The sequence below is a fragment of the Protomyctophum bolini genome (genome assembly GCF_963924005.1).
Source record: "Protomyctophum bolini genome assembly, chromosome: 24".
In the NCBI taxonomy this organism is placed as follows: domain Eukaryota; kingdom Metazoa; phylum Chordata; class Actinopteri; order Myctophiformes; family Myctophidae; genus Protomyctophum; species Protomyctophum bolini.
Window position 1 is genome coordinate 19,440,405 of NC_137885.1, and position 19,772 is coordinate 19,460,176.

General features: G+C 41.8%; 2 protein-coding genes across 3 annotated transcripts; one reads left to right on the forward strand and one right to left on the reverse strand.

Moving 5' to 3' along the window:
• The first annotated feature begins 352 nt into the window (after positions 1–352).
• LOC308312005 (deoxynucleotidyltransferase terminal-interacting protein 1-like) lies at positions 353–9,880 on the forward strand. 2 transcript variants are annotated; one of them, XM_080758849.1, is made up of 13 exons: positions 353–612; positions 1,685–1,827; positions 2,368–2,464; positions 2,988–3,086; positions 3,342–3,404; positions 3,748–3,801; positions 4,618–4,676; positions 4,845–4,890; positions 5,067–5,125; positions 5,336–5,396; positions 6,010–6,081; positions 7,305–7,360; positions 7,608–9,880. In XM_080758849.1, exons 1-13 carry the CDS (start codon positions 556–558, stop codon positions 7,792–7,794), a joined length of 1,053 nt encoding a protein of 350 aa, XP_080614975.1. In that variant the 5' UTR covers positions 353–555; the 3' UTR covers positions 7,795–9,880. The 2 variants fall into 2 exon arrangements, with proteins under 2 accessions (XP_080614975.1, XP_080614976.1); XM_080758850.1 differs by having other exon boundaries at positions 1,685–1,755.
• On the reverse strand, positions 8,500–19,686 carry LOC308312003 (zinc finger protein 654-like). Its single transcript, XM_080758847.1, has 10 exons — positions 19,548–19,686; positions 18,394–18,533; positions 17,838–17,919; positions 17,469–17,604; positions 14,555–14,757; positions 13,906–14,042; positions 13,648–13,789; positions 13,092–13,373; positions 12,201–12,897; positions 8,500–11,354 (listed from the first exon to the last, which is right to left on the reverse strand). Exons 1-10 carry the CDS (start codon positions 19,677–19,679, stop codon positions 10,645–10,647), a joined length of 2,661 nt encoding a protein of 886 aa, XP_080614973.1. The 5' UTR covers positions 19,680–19,686; the 3' UTR covers positions 8,500–10,644.
• Between the last annotated feature and the right edge of the window lie 86 nt (positions 19,687–19,772).

Consider the following 19,772-nt stretch of genomic DNA (forward strand, 5'->3'; position numbering starts at 1 on the left):
GGTCCGAGGTGCGCTGGGGATCTCCATCTTTAACTCTGAGTGCCCGGATCTCCTCCTTTTTTTAAATCTGAGGCACCACCAGGTCCAGGTTGGAACCTTATACTCTAAGGTTGGAAGTGAACACTGAGATGATTTTACAGACTGTTTTGTTTACTTTACTTTGAGCATAGAGAGGTACCGGTCCGGTAATATGCTTTTCAGTGATTTTTAGCATGTCACTGTTTTGCTACAGCCAGTAGGGGTCAGTCTAATCTCACCGGATTGTCTGTAGTTGTTGATCTCATTGAGTTCCACGCCCACATGTGTGCGCATGCGCTCCTGGCTCACTTCCCGTGTAGTCCGGAAGCGCTGTGCCAGGGCGGAAGTGTTTTTTTTGTTATTCTCTTTTTGTTTTGTTTTTACATTTTGTTTTCCTGTTAAACGACGTTCACGCACGGCCTTTGGTTCAGTTTGATCCGGGTGTCCACAAAAAAGATCAAGTCTCATATCGATCGATCAATGATCAGGCTTTTTATCGATTTTCCCTCAGCCTTTCAGCCCCGTTAGCCTTTCATCATGGGAGCACAGCGCACAGAGAGGGACTGGATGGAAACTGAGGAACAAACTACTAAGGTACTAACAATGCATTAGCATTACACTACTACATCAGTGGTTTTCAACCCTTTTGGCTTTTGATATCAAGGGACAAGGTACATTATTTATTCGGCATTGGAGCCACGGACCACCATTTGACGACATTTAGCCTCTCAGCCCCAAAACTAAAGGATATTTTCATTATTTTGTTATCGTTTAACTCACGAGAGTGTCAAATGAAACCAAATTAACCCAGTCCATGTGGTTTCATTCTACGCTCCCAAGAGTTAAAGGTCCATTTGGTTACCAACTCCATCATTGAGCTGGGGACCACCTGGAACTCCCCAAGGACCACTGGTTGAAAACCACTGTACTGTACTAACATTACACTACATTATTAATTATGAACACTCCAATGTTGACACTACACCACATTACACCAAGCAAGCAACTGGATGGAGACAGAACAACATCCAATGTTGCCGACAATGAATAGCAGCGTGACGCCATAGCATGATGTCACACTGAATATAAAATGTGGACTACTGCAGAAGAGTTAATGCAAGCAGGAAACGGTTCTCATATCTTCAGCTCAAGATTAAATAATCCTGTCCATTTCTATAGATAACCAGGAGCATACCCAGGACATAGGTAAACATATACCCATCATCGTAATCTAGACTCTAGTGGAGTCTTTGATTACACCCAATGTATAATAACACTTAACAGTAACACTAAAGCCTACATTACATTTTTTTTTTGTGTGACCAAATGATGTGCTACGTGCCTCCGCTACCACCACCACCAGTGACTTTCTTTAGTGTGGTCATTACATTGTTTCACACGTCCTATATCAAACTCTGAGGACTCAGTTGTCTGTCTCTGAGGCGTTCTCTCCTTTCAACTTCCATGGTGTCTGTCTCCTACCCTGTCCCTCCCTCTCACAGCTTTCCTACTCTCTCTCTCTCTCTCTCTCTCTCTACAACGTCTTGCTTTCAGCTCTCCCACTGTCTGTCTCTCCTACACTGTTTTGCTGTCTTACAAAAGTGTGTGCGTGTGTGTGTGTGTGTGTGTGTGTGTGTGTGTGTGTGTGTGTGTGTGTTCATTCTAGAACCCATGGAATCTGATGATAAAACACCGCCAGGTCCAGCGGCGCGGGCGACGTTCTCACATGACCGTCAGGTCAGTGTTTAAAGGAACATATTTCAGCCCAAAGCAAAGCGAGGTACCACCAGAGACAAAGAACACAAACAGGTGCTCACCAGAGACATCGAGAAGTCAAAAAAGTTAAAATAGGTTCTCCCGGATCAGTCTGGATAAGACCTCACATAAAAAAGGAGAAGATCCGGGCACTCAGAGTTAAAAACGGAGAAGATCCATCAGCCGGAACATATTGGTTTAATAAAGTTCTTCTCCCTCTTAAACTCTGAGTGCCCGGATCTCCTCCTTTTTTAATCTGAGGTACCACCAGTTTGGAACACTTAGATGATGTGTGTGTGTGTGTGTGTGTGTGTGTGTGTGTGTGTGTGTGTGTGTGTGTGTGTGTGTGTGTGTGTGTGTGTGTGTGTGTGTGTGTGTGTGTGTGTGTGTGTGTGTGTGTGTGTGTGTGTGTGTGTGTGTGTGTGTGTGTGTGTGTGTGTGTGTGTGTGTGTGTGTGTGTGTGTGTGTGTGTGTGTGTGTGTGTGTGTGTGTGTGTGTGTGTGTGTGTGTGTGTGTGTGTGTGTGTGTGTGTGTGTGTGTGTGTGTGTGTGTGTGTGTGTGTGTGTGTGTGTGTGTGTGTGTGTGTGTGTGTAGTTACACAGATCCAGTCATCTCCATGGACCTGTTGAGAGCAGTGATACAGCCCAGCTTCAACCAGGACATCATGAATGTTTACAAGAAATATTTGCAGGTAGATCCTGACCCATAACCGGTTCAGTTCATTTCCCCCGCCTAATATAGTTCAGAGCAGAAACCTAAAAGTTGGTTCTGAACTGGAACTAAAAGATGTCCGCCGGTTCTGTGAAAGCGCCAAGGTTCCAAGAATCTAGAACGGAAACAGTTCTAGAACCAAGGTTCTTTGGTGGAAAAGGGGCCATATTGTATGTCGGAGAGTCATATACCAGTCATTTTCATCCTTATTAATTTCAACGACCACCCAGGTTGATATTAGGTCACGGACCACCCATTTGATTTAAAAAAAGAAAATAAATCTTATCTCTGAGACCCCAGAGAATCCTCAGAGTTACAGAACTGTAAGGGTCCATTTGCACTCCTGGTGGTTCCTGGACCCGTTGTTGAAACGGTGTCCTGGCTGGCGTTGACCTAGAGATGATGATAACCCATGTTTTGAATGACATGACCTAACACACACACACACACACAAGCATATGTGATATGATTGTAGTTGTATCGATGTTGTTGTTTTTTGCCAGTTCTTTGAGAAAGCCGCAGAGAACGTGAAGGAGAACGTTGGAGATGAGGTTCACACTGATCACCTGATCAAAGACACCTGCAGGAACCTTCTGGAACATGTATGTAACACCTGGAACACGGACACAACAGAACCATGTTGTGTCCGTACACCTGCACACCCGCTTAGGTGTGCAGGTATAATCAGGCCTTTAGGTTCAGAATGTAGTACTAGTTTTACCAATGTAAACATGTAAATGTGATTTGCGAGCTGAGCATGTGTTCTCCACAGGGAACAGCTTCAGAGAAAAACAAATGTGACTCATTCGATTTTTGGAATAACTTTCCCATGCTTTCCATTGTTCTTTTTTTTCCAGGCAAAGCAGCTTTTCCCAGAACCAGAGACCAAGATCTCCAGACCACCAGATATCGGAGTTAAGGTACCAACCACACACACAACGTCCAAATGTTCTTGTTTACAGGTAAACAAGAGACTAAGACTAAAATTACTTTTGTTCAGCTCCTCTGACATTGTAGCAGACAGCGATAGAGACAGCAATATGACCAACCTCTTTTCCTTCCCTCTTCCCCCTGCTATGCGTGTGCACATGCACGCACACACCTATGTTTTACAGATGTGTTAACCACTTAAGCCTTATTTGCTATGCGTGTGCACATGCACGCACACACCTATGTTTTACAGATGTGTTAACCACTTAAGCCTTATTTATGTCTTGTACAACGAATAGCTATTGACTATTAAAACATTGTGCTGTTCTCCAGAGGGCCAAACAGACGGATGAAGACAGTCAGAGAGGAAGTCCAGTTCAAAAGAAGGTATGTGTGGACAGACACCTCATCTCTTTTTTAAGTTAAGTTTGTGTGTGTGTGTGTGTGTGTGTGTGTGTGTGTGTGTGTGTGTGTGTGTGTGTGTGTGTGTGTGTGTGTGTGTGTGTGTGTGTGTGTGTGTGTGTGTGTGTAGGGCTGCAACTATTGGTTTATTTCTATTAATTTATTTTTCATTTAACCGAATAATCAACCAATAATCAAGAAGCGTGTGTGTGTGTGTGTGTGTGTACCGGTATATGTATATATATATATATATATATATATATGTATATATATATATTATCAAGGAATTGACTTGAAAAAAGATAATTGCACAAAAATAGCCTTATCATGTAATCAGAATGTAGTGCGAAACCTATGTGGTATTATAGCCGATCAACGATCCATGTTGATTTTAAACAAACTAAATCTAATACCCCCCATTTTATATTGAAAGTGATTATGCATTTTCTTGATTCAATTAATTAGTTTGGTTTAACTGTTTTAACTATTTTCTAGATTAAATTAATTAGTTTGGTTTAACTGTTGCACCTCTAATACAGTATTTACATCATTGCAATGTATATGTAAGTAGTAGTAAGTAAGTCTTGCTGAGCCTTGAGGCCCATAGGGCAGGAGCCTATCTCCTGTTTCCTTAGCATGAGCCGTGAGGCAGCTTAAGTACACCCCCTGGACATTCTAGTATGTCGCAGGGATTTACCCCCAATCCAACCCTTGATGCTGAGTCCCATTTTTCAGCGTCTTTCAAGGCCACTGAGCTGGTTATGTACAGCATATGTAATGAAGACATAATTGTGTTTCCAGAGGAAAGGTCGTCCAGCTGGTCAGACCGCGTCCCACGACAGAACCACCTTCACAACCCCGTAAGTCTCCCTGCTAACTAGCGCTGCAACTAGACATCATTTTCGTACCAATTATTGTATTCATACTTTTTCAGATTGTAATAAGCACATTTCTTTTAATACAACTATCTTTTAACTTTTTTACACAAACTGAATTCATGTAAGACATTCATTGTTTTGTTTGTTCAGAGCCAAACCAAAGGCATCCGAATCCGTTAAGAGAGAAGGTCCAAAGGTAAACATTTATACTGTCATTGCATTACATATCTGCTTTAAAAAAATAAGATCTGACTATGCTGATGCTGTTATTGTTGATAAATAAACACAGACTACTAGACCCCGACGCAGTGGAGGGGTAATATAATCTATCTGGTTATTTAGTAATTATTGTATTGTATTCATATGTCATAGTGGGATCCATCCAGACTGATTGACAGCAGCACATTTGTCCTCGGATCTCGAGCTAACAAGTAAGTCCAAAAACTACTACAACTAATAGTCTAATACTACTACTAATGTGGTAATGCACGTATTATTGTACTGTAGTAATACACATAATTACAGTATAGTACTACTATATCACAGTATGGGTTGCAACATTCTTTGTATCACCATTGTTTATGAAACGTGTCATGCAAATATGTTATTTGAACATGATTGTAAATGTTGTGGTCTTGTAGGGCGTTGGGGATGGGTGGGACCAGAGGACGGATCTACATCAAACATGCTGATCTGTTTAAGGTGAAATACACTCATACTCGACACTCACTCACTATGTTGGCTGGATAAAGCAGTTAAAAGCAGCTTAACTGCTCTCAGTGAAGAGTGAAGAGAAGAGAAAACCACCGCTGTCATCAGCCCTTCTCTCTTAATAACCACCAAAACGGTGGTCACCGAGACTCCGGGCAATGTGATTTGTCTAGAAGTTGGGTAGGCGGCCCCCTTGTTTGAAAGAGAGAGACTTCAATATATATATATATAGAAGAATGTGAAACAAAAGGACCATCACCGTGCTCAATCTGCTCATATCTCCTAACCTCCATGGCCAACAATTCCTCAAATTCATATTCATCAATTGCTTTCTCTCTACTGCCTAACTGCCGCTATTCTATTCCTTTCTGTACTATATGAGTGCTGCCATCAAAACCACCGTTTTACGAAAGCTGGAGTATGAATAAGCCTTTAGCTGTTGCACAATCCATGATAAATTACAGCCTCTTGTGGCTAAGGCCGTTGGTCCCACTTCTGTATAGGAGGCCAGATGTACTGTAAATGTGCAAACACGCTTGCAGTAGTTGACAAATTGTTTGTGTGTGTGTGTGTGTGTGTGTGTGTGTGTGTGCGCACATACCAGTATGCAGCCGATGCTCAGGATAAACACTGGCTGGCAGAGGGGCAGCACATGAGAGCCACTGGAGGAAAGATGGTGAGAACTTCCTGTTTCTGTCTATACATTCAGAAGAAAGTTCAGATGTAAAATGTTGATATGATCATAAACTTCATCGTACACTGGGGGCACAGTGGCACAGTTGGTAGTGCTCACAACTAGAAGGTCCTGGGTTGGATTCCCGCTCGGGACGCTGTGGGTGCTGGCGGCGTTTCCTCAGCGTCATCAGTGCCCATACCCGAGGCGGGGTTGGCGAAAGGGCCTCTCTGTGTGGAGTTTGCATGTTCTCCCCGTGTTCCCACAAAAAACATGCAGTAATCATGGTCTCTAAACTGCCTCCTCCTGACCAGCCGGGGCACCTGATGGAGGGGAAAGGAACTGGTTGGAATAACGTGTTCCTTCCACGCGCTATGTCCAACCAGGGAAACTCCCCCGTCAGGTGTAAAGGAGCAACTTGGACACTTGGGCATGAAGGAAGCATGAGTTCAAGTCCGTTGCTCTCCCCATGTCCCCCATATATGGGGACTAGGTTGGCGGAGGGTGTGTAGAGCCCAGGATCACATTAGATAATTGACACAGGGGTGAAAAATGGGTTACAAAATCGTGGGATAAAACTTATATAAAAAAACAAATTTCATCGTACCTGAACTTCTCCTGTAATGCTCTGGTATTGTTGCTCTCTGGATACAACTACAATTATATAGTGCTTCTAGCACATGTCTAACTTTGTAAATGTTACCCACAACTAATAGTGTTACATACCTACTGTTAACCCAACGCACAAACGTAACTGCTGGTATTTGCACCAGTGCTTCTAAAGGTTCTTTCAGATGGGCAGCGTGCCAGCGACTGACGAAGTTTCAATGAGAGGCCTGTTTTTTTTGTACGTGCGGAAAAGTTGAGGGGCGACAACACAAGCGTATTTACGTGGGCACTGTCCCATGAAATTGACACAGGTGCATTTCGTGCACACGCCCGCCGAGACCTGGATTGTGTTGAGCTTCTTTTTTTACGCTTTTGTTGTCGTTGATCCAGGCGTCTGTGTCACACGCTGCCCATCTGAAAGGACCTTTATAAGTGCCTACCTTTTGTAAAAGTGCAACCGTAGTTCCTCCTAAAAGCATGACCTACCCAGTAAGTACCCATTGCGGTACCCATTAGTACAGTACTACTTTACTCATGCGCCACCCAAGTGTTTTTTCTTGAATCAAATGTCTTTTCTTACTGGTGTAGTGAACATGCACAACAAACTCTGTCTGTAGGCCTATCTGCTGATCGAAGAAGACATTCAGGATCTATTCCGCACTGATGAGTACAAGTAAGTATTCTCACACTGTCTAAACCAGTATGCCAGTCTCAAACATTCTCATGTTGAGGACAGGCTACGGATCCCCCCAATTTGAAAAGAGTTATTCCCAGGGACCCCCATAAGAGAAGATCTTCGATTACAATATTGTTGACAGTAGTAGAATTCTGTACTAAATAACAGTGTATTGTATTATATAAACATACTTATTTTATAAACCAATGGTCTATTGTTGTGTAATGTGTGTATTGTGTTTCAGGGACTGTCCCGAGTTGAAAACGGAGGAACTGAAGCCGTTCTCTGTCCCTCCTTGGATGGTGGACAAGATGAGAAAAACCATGGAGGCCCAGCGCTCTGAGAACGCTCTGTGTAAAGAAGAAAAAGAAGAAAAGTTGTGCACAACAGCTAGTAGCGCTGAAAACAGTTTTACTGTGCAAAATGCATAATCAGGTGTTTTGACCTAGGGCCTGCAACAGTCAATTGAACTAATCAGTTATTTAAAATATATATATATTGATAATTGATTTGAATAAAAAAATCGGTTTTTAGGACTTTAAATTGAGTTATGAATTTCTTAAACCTTTTCAAAAATAGCAGATCTGCAAACCACTACATGTTTGCAGAGTTGTATAGTTGATTAGGAAAAACATTTGAGGTGCGCGATTATGAAATTATGACCGATATCCAATCACATCTGCCGATTCTGAACAATTACAATATTATACAGATTATGCTGCCTTCAAACATTAGAAATACACAAAACAAAAGTGAGTCACATTATTGCGTTATCAATATCTGCGAAAATAATCTATCATTTTGAGACTGATCAGATACCGATATGGCATTTTTATGGTCGATATGGCCAATTTTGATATGCTACAGATTATATTGTGCATCAAAGAAAATCCATTAATTTATAAATGTACATAAAAACAAATTATTTGATTAATTGATAGTTGCAGCCCTGTTTCAACCGAACAATTTGGCCTTCATCCGGATGAAAAGAACATGTGACCTCTAGCTGACCCACCAGGTCTGGTCACCCAGAAAACAGGTAAACATGGACTTTCTGTCCATCTGTGATTCAAACACGTTGAAATCAATGTTAAGATGACACGCGTGAACAGAAACATTGATAACTCACACCGACATAAGACTTGAACATGTTTTCTGTTATACCAGTTTTCACAATTGACAAAAGAACATTCCTCACGTTTGAAGCCTCTGAAATGTACTCAAACCATGATACAGCTATTTTTCGTGCATGTGATTGTGAACACTTGGGGAGTTGGACACGTCAGATAATGAGCCTCAGGAGCTGGAGGTGGTCCGAGTACAGTTCCAACTCTAGTCTGCGTTGTGGTTAGTTTTTAACCTGTGCATTGTGAACACAAAGCACTCCAGGTTCACTTCACCCTTTGCAAGTATTGTAGCCCATTAGGCTTGCCTTTGACAGATGTGTGCCAACCCTAAATATTACAGTGTGAACAGAAAGAGGACCGAGGCCACATCAGAGCTGAAGTTGACCAGAAAGATAATAGAGTCCTCTTTTAAATGAACTGACATTGAATGCAAAAATAACTCTTGGTCGAGACCTATAATGTTATTATACAGTACCTTTCAATCCGGATGCTACCTCTGTCTCATAGTTGTTATACATGTAGCAACAATTATTTTAGTATTTTTAAATAAGAATGAAGGTTTTCAGAAAACCTTAGGTTAGGTTTTAGAAGGCTTTTTTTTCTTTTTTTTTTTATCGGCCTCGGGTCGATGGACTGAGTTTGATTCGAATCCAGTGGTTCTCAAGTGGAGTCCAGGAACCCTCTAGTTCCTTATGGACCTTTACAGAGGGGCCTACAAAGTTTGAGAACCACTGGTTTAATCTTTAAATAAAATAACTACGCTGTGTAGAGAAAGACATCCGGTGGAATTTGAGATTTGGTCATAAACATTGAACGGTTTATTAAAAGTCGAAAAAACTGTTTGTCATTTTTGTTCATGAAAGTTCTCACTTGTATTGTTGCTGGCTGGTAATTTTTGCTTATTTAAGTGTGAAACGGCAGTATTCTGTTTAGCCGCCCTGAATTATCTCCAACCTTGTGCACACTGACACACTCAAATACATGTTGGGGTAAAGTACTGTAGTTCTGACCGAAAAGCAATTTTCTATAACCGTAGACAATTATCTATAAGATAAGGGAAGAAGTGCTTGTGTCGAGACCAAGCTGCTGTAGCCCACAAAACGGTAAATACAAAGTCTGTGCCAAATGGTGATCATCACAGAATTCCCCAGGATAGGGAGCTGGGGACGCTATTTGGGTTAACGTAGTTATGGTAAAAAAAATAAAAGATTCTCATTACAATTGAAATCTCATGGCCATCTAAATACCACCTACTAACAAGAGCAACTACCCCTAGAAACGCCCCATCTCATGTTCAATTGACTGCTAGCATCACTACTGTATCAGAATAAATTATATAGCATCACAATTGATAATCTAAGCATGTTTGGGGAATAAATCTGAAATCATATTGTCTTGTGAAGTCGTTTTATTTTGGGTGAATTTACTGAAGATAGCCACATTACGCACCGTCTGAAAATCGGATGTAAAGAGCGAGCGACTGAGACAGACAAGGATATATATAGCTAGACAGTGACAGATGGACAGAGATTTATGTTATGTCAGACAGTATTAGAGGCAATATAGGGCTCTCCTAAAAAAAAAAAAGATCCCTACAGAATCAATAAATTACAAGTCAATTACACAATGTAACATATGTAGTCCCTTTTATAATGGGATATCAAAAATGGTGAAGCATTGATATAAAACATGTGAAAAAGAGGCATACATCAATCAAAATAAGATTATTTCCATCATGGTAGCTTTCGCACAAATATCCATTTGCGTTTGTGAGCTTGCACAATTAGGCCATGCAGTGCTAAGTTGGATAGGTTTGCTCGAACGTTAAGTCCTGATCTCTAAACTGAGTGTGCTTCCGAAATGTTTTGCCGTAATTGTAACTCAAATGTTTGCTTCTGGGAGTCCCTGGAACAAAATATTTTGAGATGGGGGCGCCTCCGCGGCCAAAATAAATATAATTTTGGGGGTCTATTTGGGGGTCTGAAAACGTTGGATTTTAAATTAGACATTTGTAGAATCGGCTTCATGTCTTAAAGGGTTACACTTGTCACACTTTTCAGTGGAAGGTTTTAGTGTGGACACGCTGGTGAAGAAGGGACCTTTAGCTGTTGTACAATCAACAGTGTTGACTCGCTACTGTGGAAAATGTTTTCCTCAAGCGTGCATATACTGGTAGTGTCTTTTCAGATTGCCTGACTCGTTGAAACTCATGTCACACCATTTACACTGGAAGGGTTTTTCTCCAGTGTGGAGACGCTGATGTGTCTTCAGCAGACCCAACTGACTAAAGCTTTTGTCACACTGTTCACAGTGGAACGGTTTTTCTCCGGTGTGAACGCGCATGTGTATCTTCAGACAATCCATCCGACTGAAAGCTTTGCCGCACTGCGTGCAATGGTACGACTTTTTGCCCGTGTGTATACGCTCGTGTTTCCTCAGATTACTCTGGTCGTTAAAACTCTTACCACAATATTTACACTGGAACGGTTGTTCTCCACTGTGGACAGGCATGTGTCTTTTTAGGTCACCGACATGTCTGAAACTCTTGTCACACAATTTACAGGTGTGGAGTCTCTTTCCTGTGGAAGTCAGCTCGTGTGTTTTTACTTCACCTGGCCGAGTTAAGGTTTCGGTAAGCTGTTGACTATAAGAGCCTGTATCATCTGTGTCTCCTTGTCTCTGGTTGGCTGCGGTGCTGGTGATTTGTTGACAGGCTGCTGAGGGGATCTGTCCATTCCTCAACATCTGACAGTAGAGGTCACTGTGGCTCCTCTTCATGTGTTTGTGGAGGAAGTCCTGAGATGTGAAGGCGTAGAGGCACTCGGGACAGGAGAAGGGCTGAGTCTGGGAGGACTCACTCACAGCTGAGAGAGAGCAAGCGAGAAGAGAGGGAGAGGAAGAGAGGAGACAGGTGAAAATGGTGAGCAGTGAACTCGAAAAGCCTCCATCATCTGTCCAACAGTTCCCCCGTTTAGAAGCACAATGGCTTCCTTGTTAATTATAACTAGAAGTAGGCCATACACGGCTTGTGCGCAAGCAGAGCGCGCAAGTACTGCTACTAACTAATGTCTATTTAAACTGCTGTTCTATATCCTTTAGACCAGTTATTGACCTTATACCAACCTTGAAACCTGCCTTCGTTACGTCACCATCAACAGCCAATAAGGGACCACCATTCTTGCCGTGACATACATACGTACAAACCCAGCCGATCCCCAAACGTACCTTAGTTATGTCATCAAGAATGGTGGTCCCTGATTGGCCGACGGACAACACCGACATTCCCAGCCGATTGCAGTACTTGCACGCTCTGCTTGCGCAAGTAATGACAGGAATGCGTTTTGCATTTCACCCCAGCTTCTCCATAGTCTGTTGGCTAAGCTAACTGGGCAATATGTGCACAAAATACTTTCCTTCCCTCAGATAAAAAAAACGGCAGCCTTCATGTATAAAAAGAAAAAAAACGGCAGCCTTGAATGATACACACAGTATCATCATACAAAATGAATGTAGTAAATGTTGTCACCTGACCAGCACATGTCCATGGGGACATCTGAATGCATTCTACATTTTATGACCGCACGCATGTCTGTGCATAATACAAGTAAACTGACCAATATCTGTCACACAATTTTAACATTCAATTAATGAGTATGGGTATGTGATAAACAGATTATTGTATGGCGAGGACTGACAGTCCTGTTATTTACCTTTGGTGTTTGCTTGTAGCGGTGGTGTCTTGAAAGGGGCATCTTTGTTGAGTTTTCTGGCTTTGTGCATCTGCTCTTTTGCCAAGGATTCTAAGCCAGAGTACAACCAATCGGAGTCGCTGCTGCTGCTGTCGTCTTTTGGGTCCCACCAGGTGTCAGAAGAACCATAGACACCGTCCTTCTGGCTGCTGCGCTCCTGCAGCGGCACCAGTGGCCAGAGAGCAAAGCCCAGTTTGGGAAGGACCACTGCCACCTGCTTCATTTTAACCAGCAGCGAAGCGGAGGCCTCGTTTATCTGTGGGAGTTTGGGAAGGACCACCGCCGCCTGCTTCATTTTAGACAGAAATGACGTGGAAGCCTCGTCCATCTGTGGGTTTGTTTTGCCTAGCTGCCAAAAGGACCGCCTGAAAGATTCCTTCATCGTTCTTCGTTTGGTTGTCACGTGATTCGTGTCGTCTTTAATCTGGCACTCCTTCGGCCCTGCCTGGTGGTGCGCCACGTCTGTGCTTTGCTGGATGTCACTCGAATGGGTGTTTAAATGTAGATCGGGATTTTTGGTGCAGTCGTCAGGGACCCACTCCAAGATCTCTTCCAGGGCAGCACTCTCCACAGTCTGACTCATTAGATTTATACAGCTGGCTCTCAGAGCCATAAGGTTCCAGAACTCCGGGTCAAAGTACAAGTCCTTCTTCAGGACCTACAGAAAGACAGTAAAAATGTAGTTGTGAACGTTGTCGAGCATTGTACATGCTCGACAACATGTACAATTGTATTCAAGAGCCCAATAATGCTCAGGGTAGCAGGTTTCACGCAAAACATACATTGACACAAACATGCAAACACAGAATATAAGCATTTCGTCATGGTGTATTAATCAAGCCATTTCACTACCTGGAGCAACTCAAAGCGAACTTGGTTGCTGACGGGGCTGGCATCTGCGTGGTACTCCTGGTCAGGCTGTGTGTAGAGCTGGAAGACCATCTTGTACGCCTCCACAGTGTGCTCCAGGAAGTAGACCAGCAGAGCACAGGCTCTGCACATCTCCAGGTCATTGGGAAATAGGCCAGCGATGGTCTTGTAGATCAGGGTCTTGGTGCCGACGTCAGAGGGAAGGCATGACTGAAGGGCCTTGGTGCACAGCTCCAAACTAAATTGGAACCCGTCTTTGCCCAACTAAATACATAAAATTAGACCGTTATTAACTCTGAAATATGTAAAAGTTGGGGAATACCAGTGAATTCTATAAATGTGTTATCAAATGAATCTCGTCCACCACCATTATTTCAAAGCTACTGACTCTTGGAAATTTCCCAGTCTGCCTCAGCCATTATGCAGACATAATAAAATATGTAAATGAGGTAATGGGCACGCATCCTAAAACGGATGTCTACGGTACAAAAATAAGTAGCTCTCTCTCATATGAAAAATACTTCTTTTCATGTCTCACCTCTTCCAGAATGACTCTGATGAACGGGAAGATTGAATTGACATTGGAAGCAGCCAGCATCAGCTGATGGCTCTCCTCAAGTAAAACATCTTTAGGGGTTTTCAAACGCATATGTAGTTTACTCCATAGGAATACAAGTTCACTGTAAGGCAAGGCAAGCAAATTTCAAGAACAAGGCAATTCAAAGTGCTTTACATTACATGGCCCTTTAGTATCATTTGTGGATTTCTATTGACACAATTTGACAGTAAAACCTACCACAAGTGGTCCATGTCTCCTCTTCGGAGCTGCTGGGAGAGGATGGCTCTGGTGAGGGCCAGTAGCGATTCATCCTCTTCCTCATTCTCCATATTACAGATGATGCGAACAGCATCTTTGCCATTAAGATCAGCCACCTGAGGGTGGAAAAAAAAGTGCCATTACATCATTAAAAGTTCCATTCAGGGCACACCAGAGTAGCTAATTGGATGTGTAATCACTACACAATACTGGATGATGTCCTGCTAGGTTGCATGTCTTTCCACTCTGTCCTGCATAAATTAAGCAAGTGCCTAAAAGTCTAACTAATAATAGTCTATATTCCATTTGTGTGTTGGCAACAGTGCTGAGCCGGTTATTTTATAATCTAGAGATTGATTTGACAGACAATCATAGACACATTGAAAAAGTTCAGTGTGTCATAATTGCAATTTATTTATTTAATGTCTGTTCATGTGTAGCGTAAGTTTTCACTGTATTCAAATTGCACATGTAACACAAATCATTAACAAGATATTTAGAAATATACAGTATATTTACACAAAATGTAAATTTGTACTTTCAGTCAATATTATTATACAGTCCTCCCTCATACACATAGACACGTGCAGTGTACACATCATCTCTATACAACAGTCACTCAGCCCACCTCTTTGTTCAGAAGGTCATTCTGGGAGGTTTTGTGAAGCCAGGTGAGGTACACCTGGAGGAAGAAGGGATGTTCTCCTGCTGTGGGATGCTGAGAGCAGCACTTGGCCAGGGCCATAGCCTCGCTGACCCTCTCATAGGTCAACAGGTAGCGTGCCTGTAGCTCCAACAACACTGGCAGCTGGGAGCCGATATATCGGTCCACTGTGGAGGAGTCAAACAGGAGGAGAGACATGGACTTAGTTTCATCACAGAGCTAATAAGGAACGAGTGACACGAGTGTCGCTTCAATTATACTAGAATGGGTCTTTGTCACAGTAGTGCAGAATGCAGATGCATTGAAAACAAACTATAATGATGGAACTTCTCAGCTTCACATTTATTTGCAATAAATTGTTTGATTAGATGAACTCTACTGGGTGTCTTTGTGTAAAGCCCAAACCACACCAAAAGGGTCTGGTCGGGACGAGATGGTTTTTAAGGTCAACCACACCAATGCAACCCATTGAGTTGCAATGAGTTGCATTGGTGTGGTTGATCTTAAACCGGTTTTGACCCTAGGAGTCCCTACCTAGTCTTAAACCAATGAGCAGCTTGGCACCCCGCATGGCTATCTTTAGAGGCAAACATGGTGAAGAGCACTGGGTAGTTAGAAGACAAGTGAAGTAAGCAATGCAAAAGACTGACTTAACATAGTGTAGATGCAGAATTCTATCCCCTCGTGTAATGAGGTAGCCGTCCTGTCCACACAGTGGAAGCAGGATTTGTAAGGGAAATACATTTAACAGACTTGACTCTTCAGACAATGTTGTAGTGTGTTCTAGTTAAAACCTTTCTGCAGGATAGCTCATTACTGATGAAGTACATTTTGTTTAGGTAATTTCCACATAACACAGGTGTAGAATACTCAACAACCTTAATGACTCATGCCTCTAAATGCTAGGTCTGTGTATCCCAACGAATTAGAATAATCTGAAAAAGTTCATTATTTTCCATAATGTAATAAATATAAACTTTTAAGCCTTTTAATATTGTTTTAATATTGATGATTATGGTGTACAGCTGAAAATAAAAAAATCCTATCTAATTAGAATATTTTACAAGACCACTAAAAAAAATGATTTTTTAAACGACAAATGTCGACCATCTGAAAGTATATTAATGTATGCAGTTACTACTTGGTCTGGGCTACTTTTTAACAAATTATTTCATCAATGGGGCGTGGCATGGAGGTGATAAGCCTGTGGCACTGTTGAGCTGTTATGGAAGCCCAGGTTTGCTTTGATAACAGCCGTAAATTAATTTGTATTGTTCAGTCTTAAGTCTCACACCTTCCTCTTGAGAATACAACCAAGATTCTCTGTGGGGTTCAAGTCAGGCCAGTTGGCTGGTCAGTTAAGCACAGTAATACCATGGTCAGTACACCAATTACTAGTAGTTTTGGCACTGTGGGCAGGTGCCAAATCGAGCTGTAAAGGAAAATTAGCATCTCCATGAAGCTTGTCAACTATTACTGAAGCACAATGTAAGATGGCTGTGTTGAAACCATTGTTACATTTTCAGTCATGAGTCAGTCAGTGGATCACCACCAGCCGATAACATGGCCTAAATCATCACTGTGTTTTGTCATGTCCAGAGTCTCAACACAACCATCTATTATGATATTTTACAGCACTGTGTGCTGTATTACTGTGCTTAACTGACCAGCCAACTGGCCTGACCTGAACCCCACAGAGAATCTTGGTTGTATTGTCAAGAGGAAGGTGTGAGACTGAACAATATAAATTCATTTACGGCTGTTATCAAAGCAAACCTGGGCTTCCATAACACCTCAACAGTGCCACAGGCACCTCCATGGCACGCCCCATTGATGAAATAATTTGTTCAAAAGTAGCCCAGACCCAGAAGTAGCCCAGCCCAGATACATTAATATACTTTTCAGATGGTCGACATTTCTCATTTAAAAAATCATTTTTTTAGTGGTCTAGTAAAATATTCTAATTCACTGATAGTTTTTGATTTTCATGAGCTGTACGCCATAATCATCAATATTAAAACAATAAAAGGCTTGAATTATTTCAGTTAATTAATCTAAAATATATGAAAGTTTATTCATTTGTATTGCATTATGGCAAATAATGATTTTTTTCAGATTATTCTAATTTATTGCGATGGATACAGACCCGCCGTTAGGGGATGCTAACCTTAGTTATCAGCCAGCACTGGGAACTTCATAAACGCTAACTGCTAGCCAGCAAAGAAATAATTAAGCTGCGACATACCAAAGCCTACATGGGTTGTGCAGTCGACGCGCTGTGATTGGCCAGTCGCTGTGATTGACAGCCTAAACCTAACCTTAACCTCAGTAAAACTATACCTAAACCTAACTCTAACCTCAGTAAAACTATACCTAAACCTAACCCTAACCTCAGTAAACTTAACTTGCCCGGGGGCGTGGTTATAAACACAACACGTGTAGGAATTAGTATGTAGCAATTAAGCTTGATCAAGGATATTTCTGGACTAGCTGCAGGATGAAATAGCTTGGTCAATTATCATTAAAAATAATTCTAAGAATAACAATTCAAGAGGAAAATATTTACACACATTGAACATACAATAAAACAAATGCAAAATATGGTTGCTGATTGGAGTGTGGCAGCCAGGTATAAAACAAATGCAAAAAATATGGTTGCTGATTGGAGTGTGTGGCAGCCAGGTATAAAACAAATGCAAAAAATATGGTTGCTGATTGGAGTCGGTGTGTGGCAGAAAGGTATAAAACAAATGCAAAAAATATGGTTGCTGATTGGAGTCGGTGTGTGGCAGACAGGTATAAAACAAATGCAAAAAATATGGTTGCTGATTGGAGTGTGTGGCAGCCAGGTATAAAACATATTTTGTCCATTGCAAACCTTCAGTTTGAGGTAATGTGGACTGTGTGAGGATGGACTGCAGAGTGTTGTTCGCCCATGGCCCGCCATCTTGTAAGCAATTGCTCACCTGGAGCAAGTGAACATTCTGATGCCTCGCAAGGGACTTATGACACTCCTGGAAAGAAACAGTTAGGCGAAAAGGAGAATAAATTGCAGCATCACACAATTTGAAAAGCCCTGCTCTACAGTATGTGGAACACATCACCAGACTTCTGAAAAGACACAGGAATCACAGGGAAGGGTGCAGCGATTGTGATTTATACTTACAGTAAAATTATATATAATGATTAATGATGCTTTGAAGGCAATGCATAATTAAGCCAAGTCAGAAAATGGATGAAGCCTCACCTGGAATTTAACAGCAAAGTGTTTCAGTGGATCCAGATTGAAGTCATTCTTGTCAAAGAACAGCAAGAGCTCAAACACACTCCTGTGAGGGAACAGAAATCCTAGGAATTACTCTTTGGGCAAGAAATTGATTCTTGACATTTGCATCCCATTTCCTAATAGTTGTAAGGCCTCAAAGACCAACACGGTTACTTACAACAGCGGTTCTAATGGGGTCTGGGGACCCCAGGGGTCCTGGAGGGATTTCCAGGGGGTCTCCAGCTAAATTATAGTTTGGAACCAAATGGACCCTTATGGGTCTGTAAGTATCTGTACCTCAGAGAGTTTACTCAGATTTTTCTGAAAATATTCAATATATTCCTAACGAGATGAATGATTAAGTCAGACATTACGACAGAACATCGCCGTTTTGATCAAAACCATTGACAGCACCATAGATATAGACTGAGAGACTAAGGAAGATCGTTGGCCCGAAAAACAAGACGTGAATGGACAGCGCTCAAAGCTTTAGTTTAGAGATACAGGACGTGAAAGAGTTTGAGAACCACTGACTTACAAGGCCAGACTGCTGAGCATGGAGAGCACATCATCACAGCCTTCTGGAAACAGGTAAGGATCAAAATTGCACAGAGTAATCTCGAGGATCCTGAGTTGAGGCAGTGGAGTCTGGAACTGATGTGTGTACTCCTCCACCAGCTAGGGAGAGATATATGAAAAATAATTATTACGAATAATAAAGGTAAGGTTTATTTGGTTAAAATACAAGTTAAAGAGCTGTATATTGCTATAGAGTATTTGTTCAGTAACAGGAGTCTCCATGTCTCTCCAGATTTATATTGAACAGCAAATGTATTTTCAGGTTAGGACACCGATTTTTATCCAATCAGGATAGAGAACTCAGTCAGGAATGGGATACAGATTAAACCAGTAGAATTGTAAGTGAAACACAAAGAAATGAGCAGACAAAATTGGAACTGGAACATTATGGAAATTAATCTGATAAATGGCTAGTAACTGTATTAAGAACAATAAATCATAGTTTTCTTTCACTCTTCCCATCGTTAGCCTCCCCCCACCAGTTGTAGTTAATATAGTAAAAATATTCTATTCCATAATGGTACAATTTTCAAACAGTAGCCTGCGGCCTAATTCCCGTTAATAACATTTAATCCACTACATGTTTACTGAATGTATATCCATGTGTTGCCCAGAAACGACTTGTTTATGGCACAAATGCTAAGCTAAACCAGGCTAATGTTGTGCTTAGTAGCTGAACAGCTGGCTGGCTCACTGGCTATAGTCATAGTGGTTAGTCACTAGTCAGTGTTGACTAGTTAGTTGAATTAACATGACACACAGACAATCAACTTCAGTGACGCAACCCATGCTGCGTTCAGTTTGTTGTGATAATAAAACACCACATGCATGGAATATCTTATCAGTGGCATTAGCTAACGGCTAATGTTTGTGACTTAGGTAGTACTGTAGCCCGAGAACTGAATGTACAACTGAACAATAAAACCAATTTGAACGGGTAAAAAAGTACTAAAACCCCTTTTGTCTATTAAAGAACATGCTGCTCGCGCTACGTCGGGGTGGTGGTCGTTAGCCAACTGTCACTGGGGGAGGGGAATCTGAACCATTTGCTTTATGTTCTCCAATCTCCTCCACAGGTTTTATTATGTCAATTCCTTATAAACTCTGTCTTACCTTGCGGAAATCGGAAAAAAAGGTTTTAGAGTCCACCTGCAGCGCGTGACTCGAGCAACCGCTTTTAAACAAACTCTGTAGTCGTTTCTCGAAGCCCTGTAAATCGAGGGCGCTGTATTCCTGCTCCGCCATACTGCTGTTCTTCTCCTGTTCCGCTGCTTGTCCCAATATTCTTCTTTTCTTTGAGAGTTAATGGCATTTGACGTGGTTGCATTACCGCCATCT

Coding starts and splice junctions, on each gene's coding strand:
- LOC308312005 (XM_080758849.1), top strand. CDS start 556: ATGGGAGCACAGCGCACAGAGAGGGACTGGATGGAAACTGAGGAACAA. Junction 3,405..3,747: donor CACCAGATATCGGAGTTAAG/GTACCAACCACA, acceptor GCTGTTCTCCAG/AGGGCCAAACAGACGGATGA. Junction 4,677..4,844: donor AGAACCACCTTCACAACCCC/GTAAGTCTCCCT, acceptor TTGTTTGTTCAG/AGCCAAACCAAAGGCATCCG.
- LOC308312003 (XM_080758847.1), bottom strand. CDS start 19,679: ATGGCGGAGCAGGAATACAGCGCCCTCGATTTACAGGGCTTCGAGAAA. Junction 14,043..14,554: donor ATGACCTTCTGAACAAAGAG/GTGGGCTGAGTG, acceptor TTCCACCCTCAG/GTGGCTGATCTTAATGGCAA. Junction 11,355..12,200: donor GCTACAAGCAAACACCAAAG/GTAAATAACAGG, acceptor GCTCTCTCTCAG/CTGTGAGTGAGTCCTCCCAG.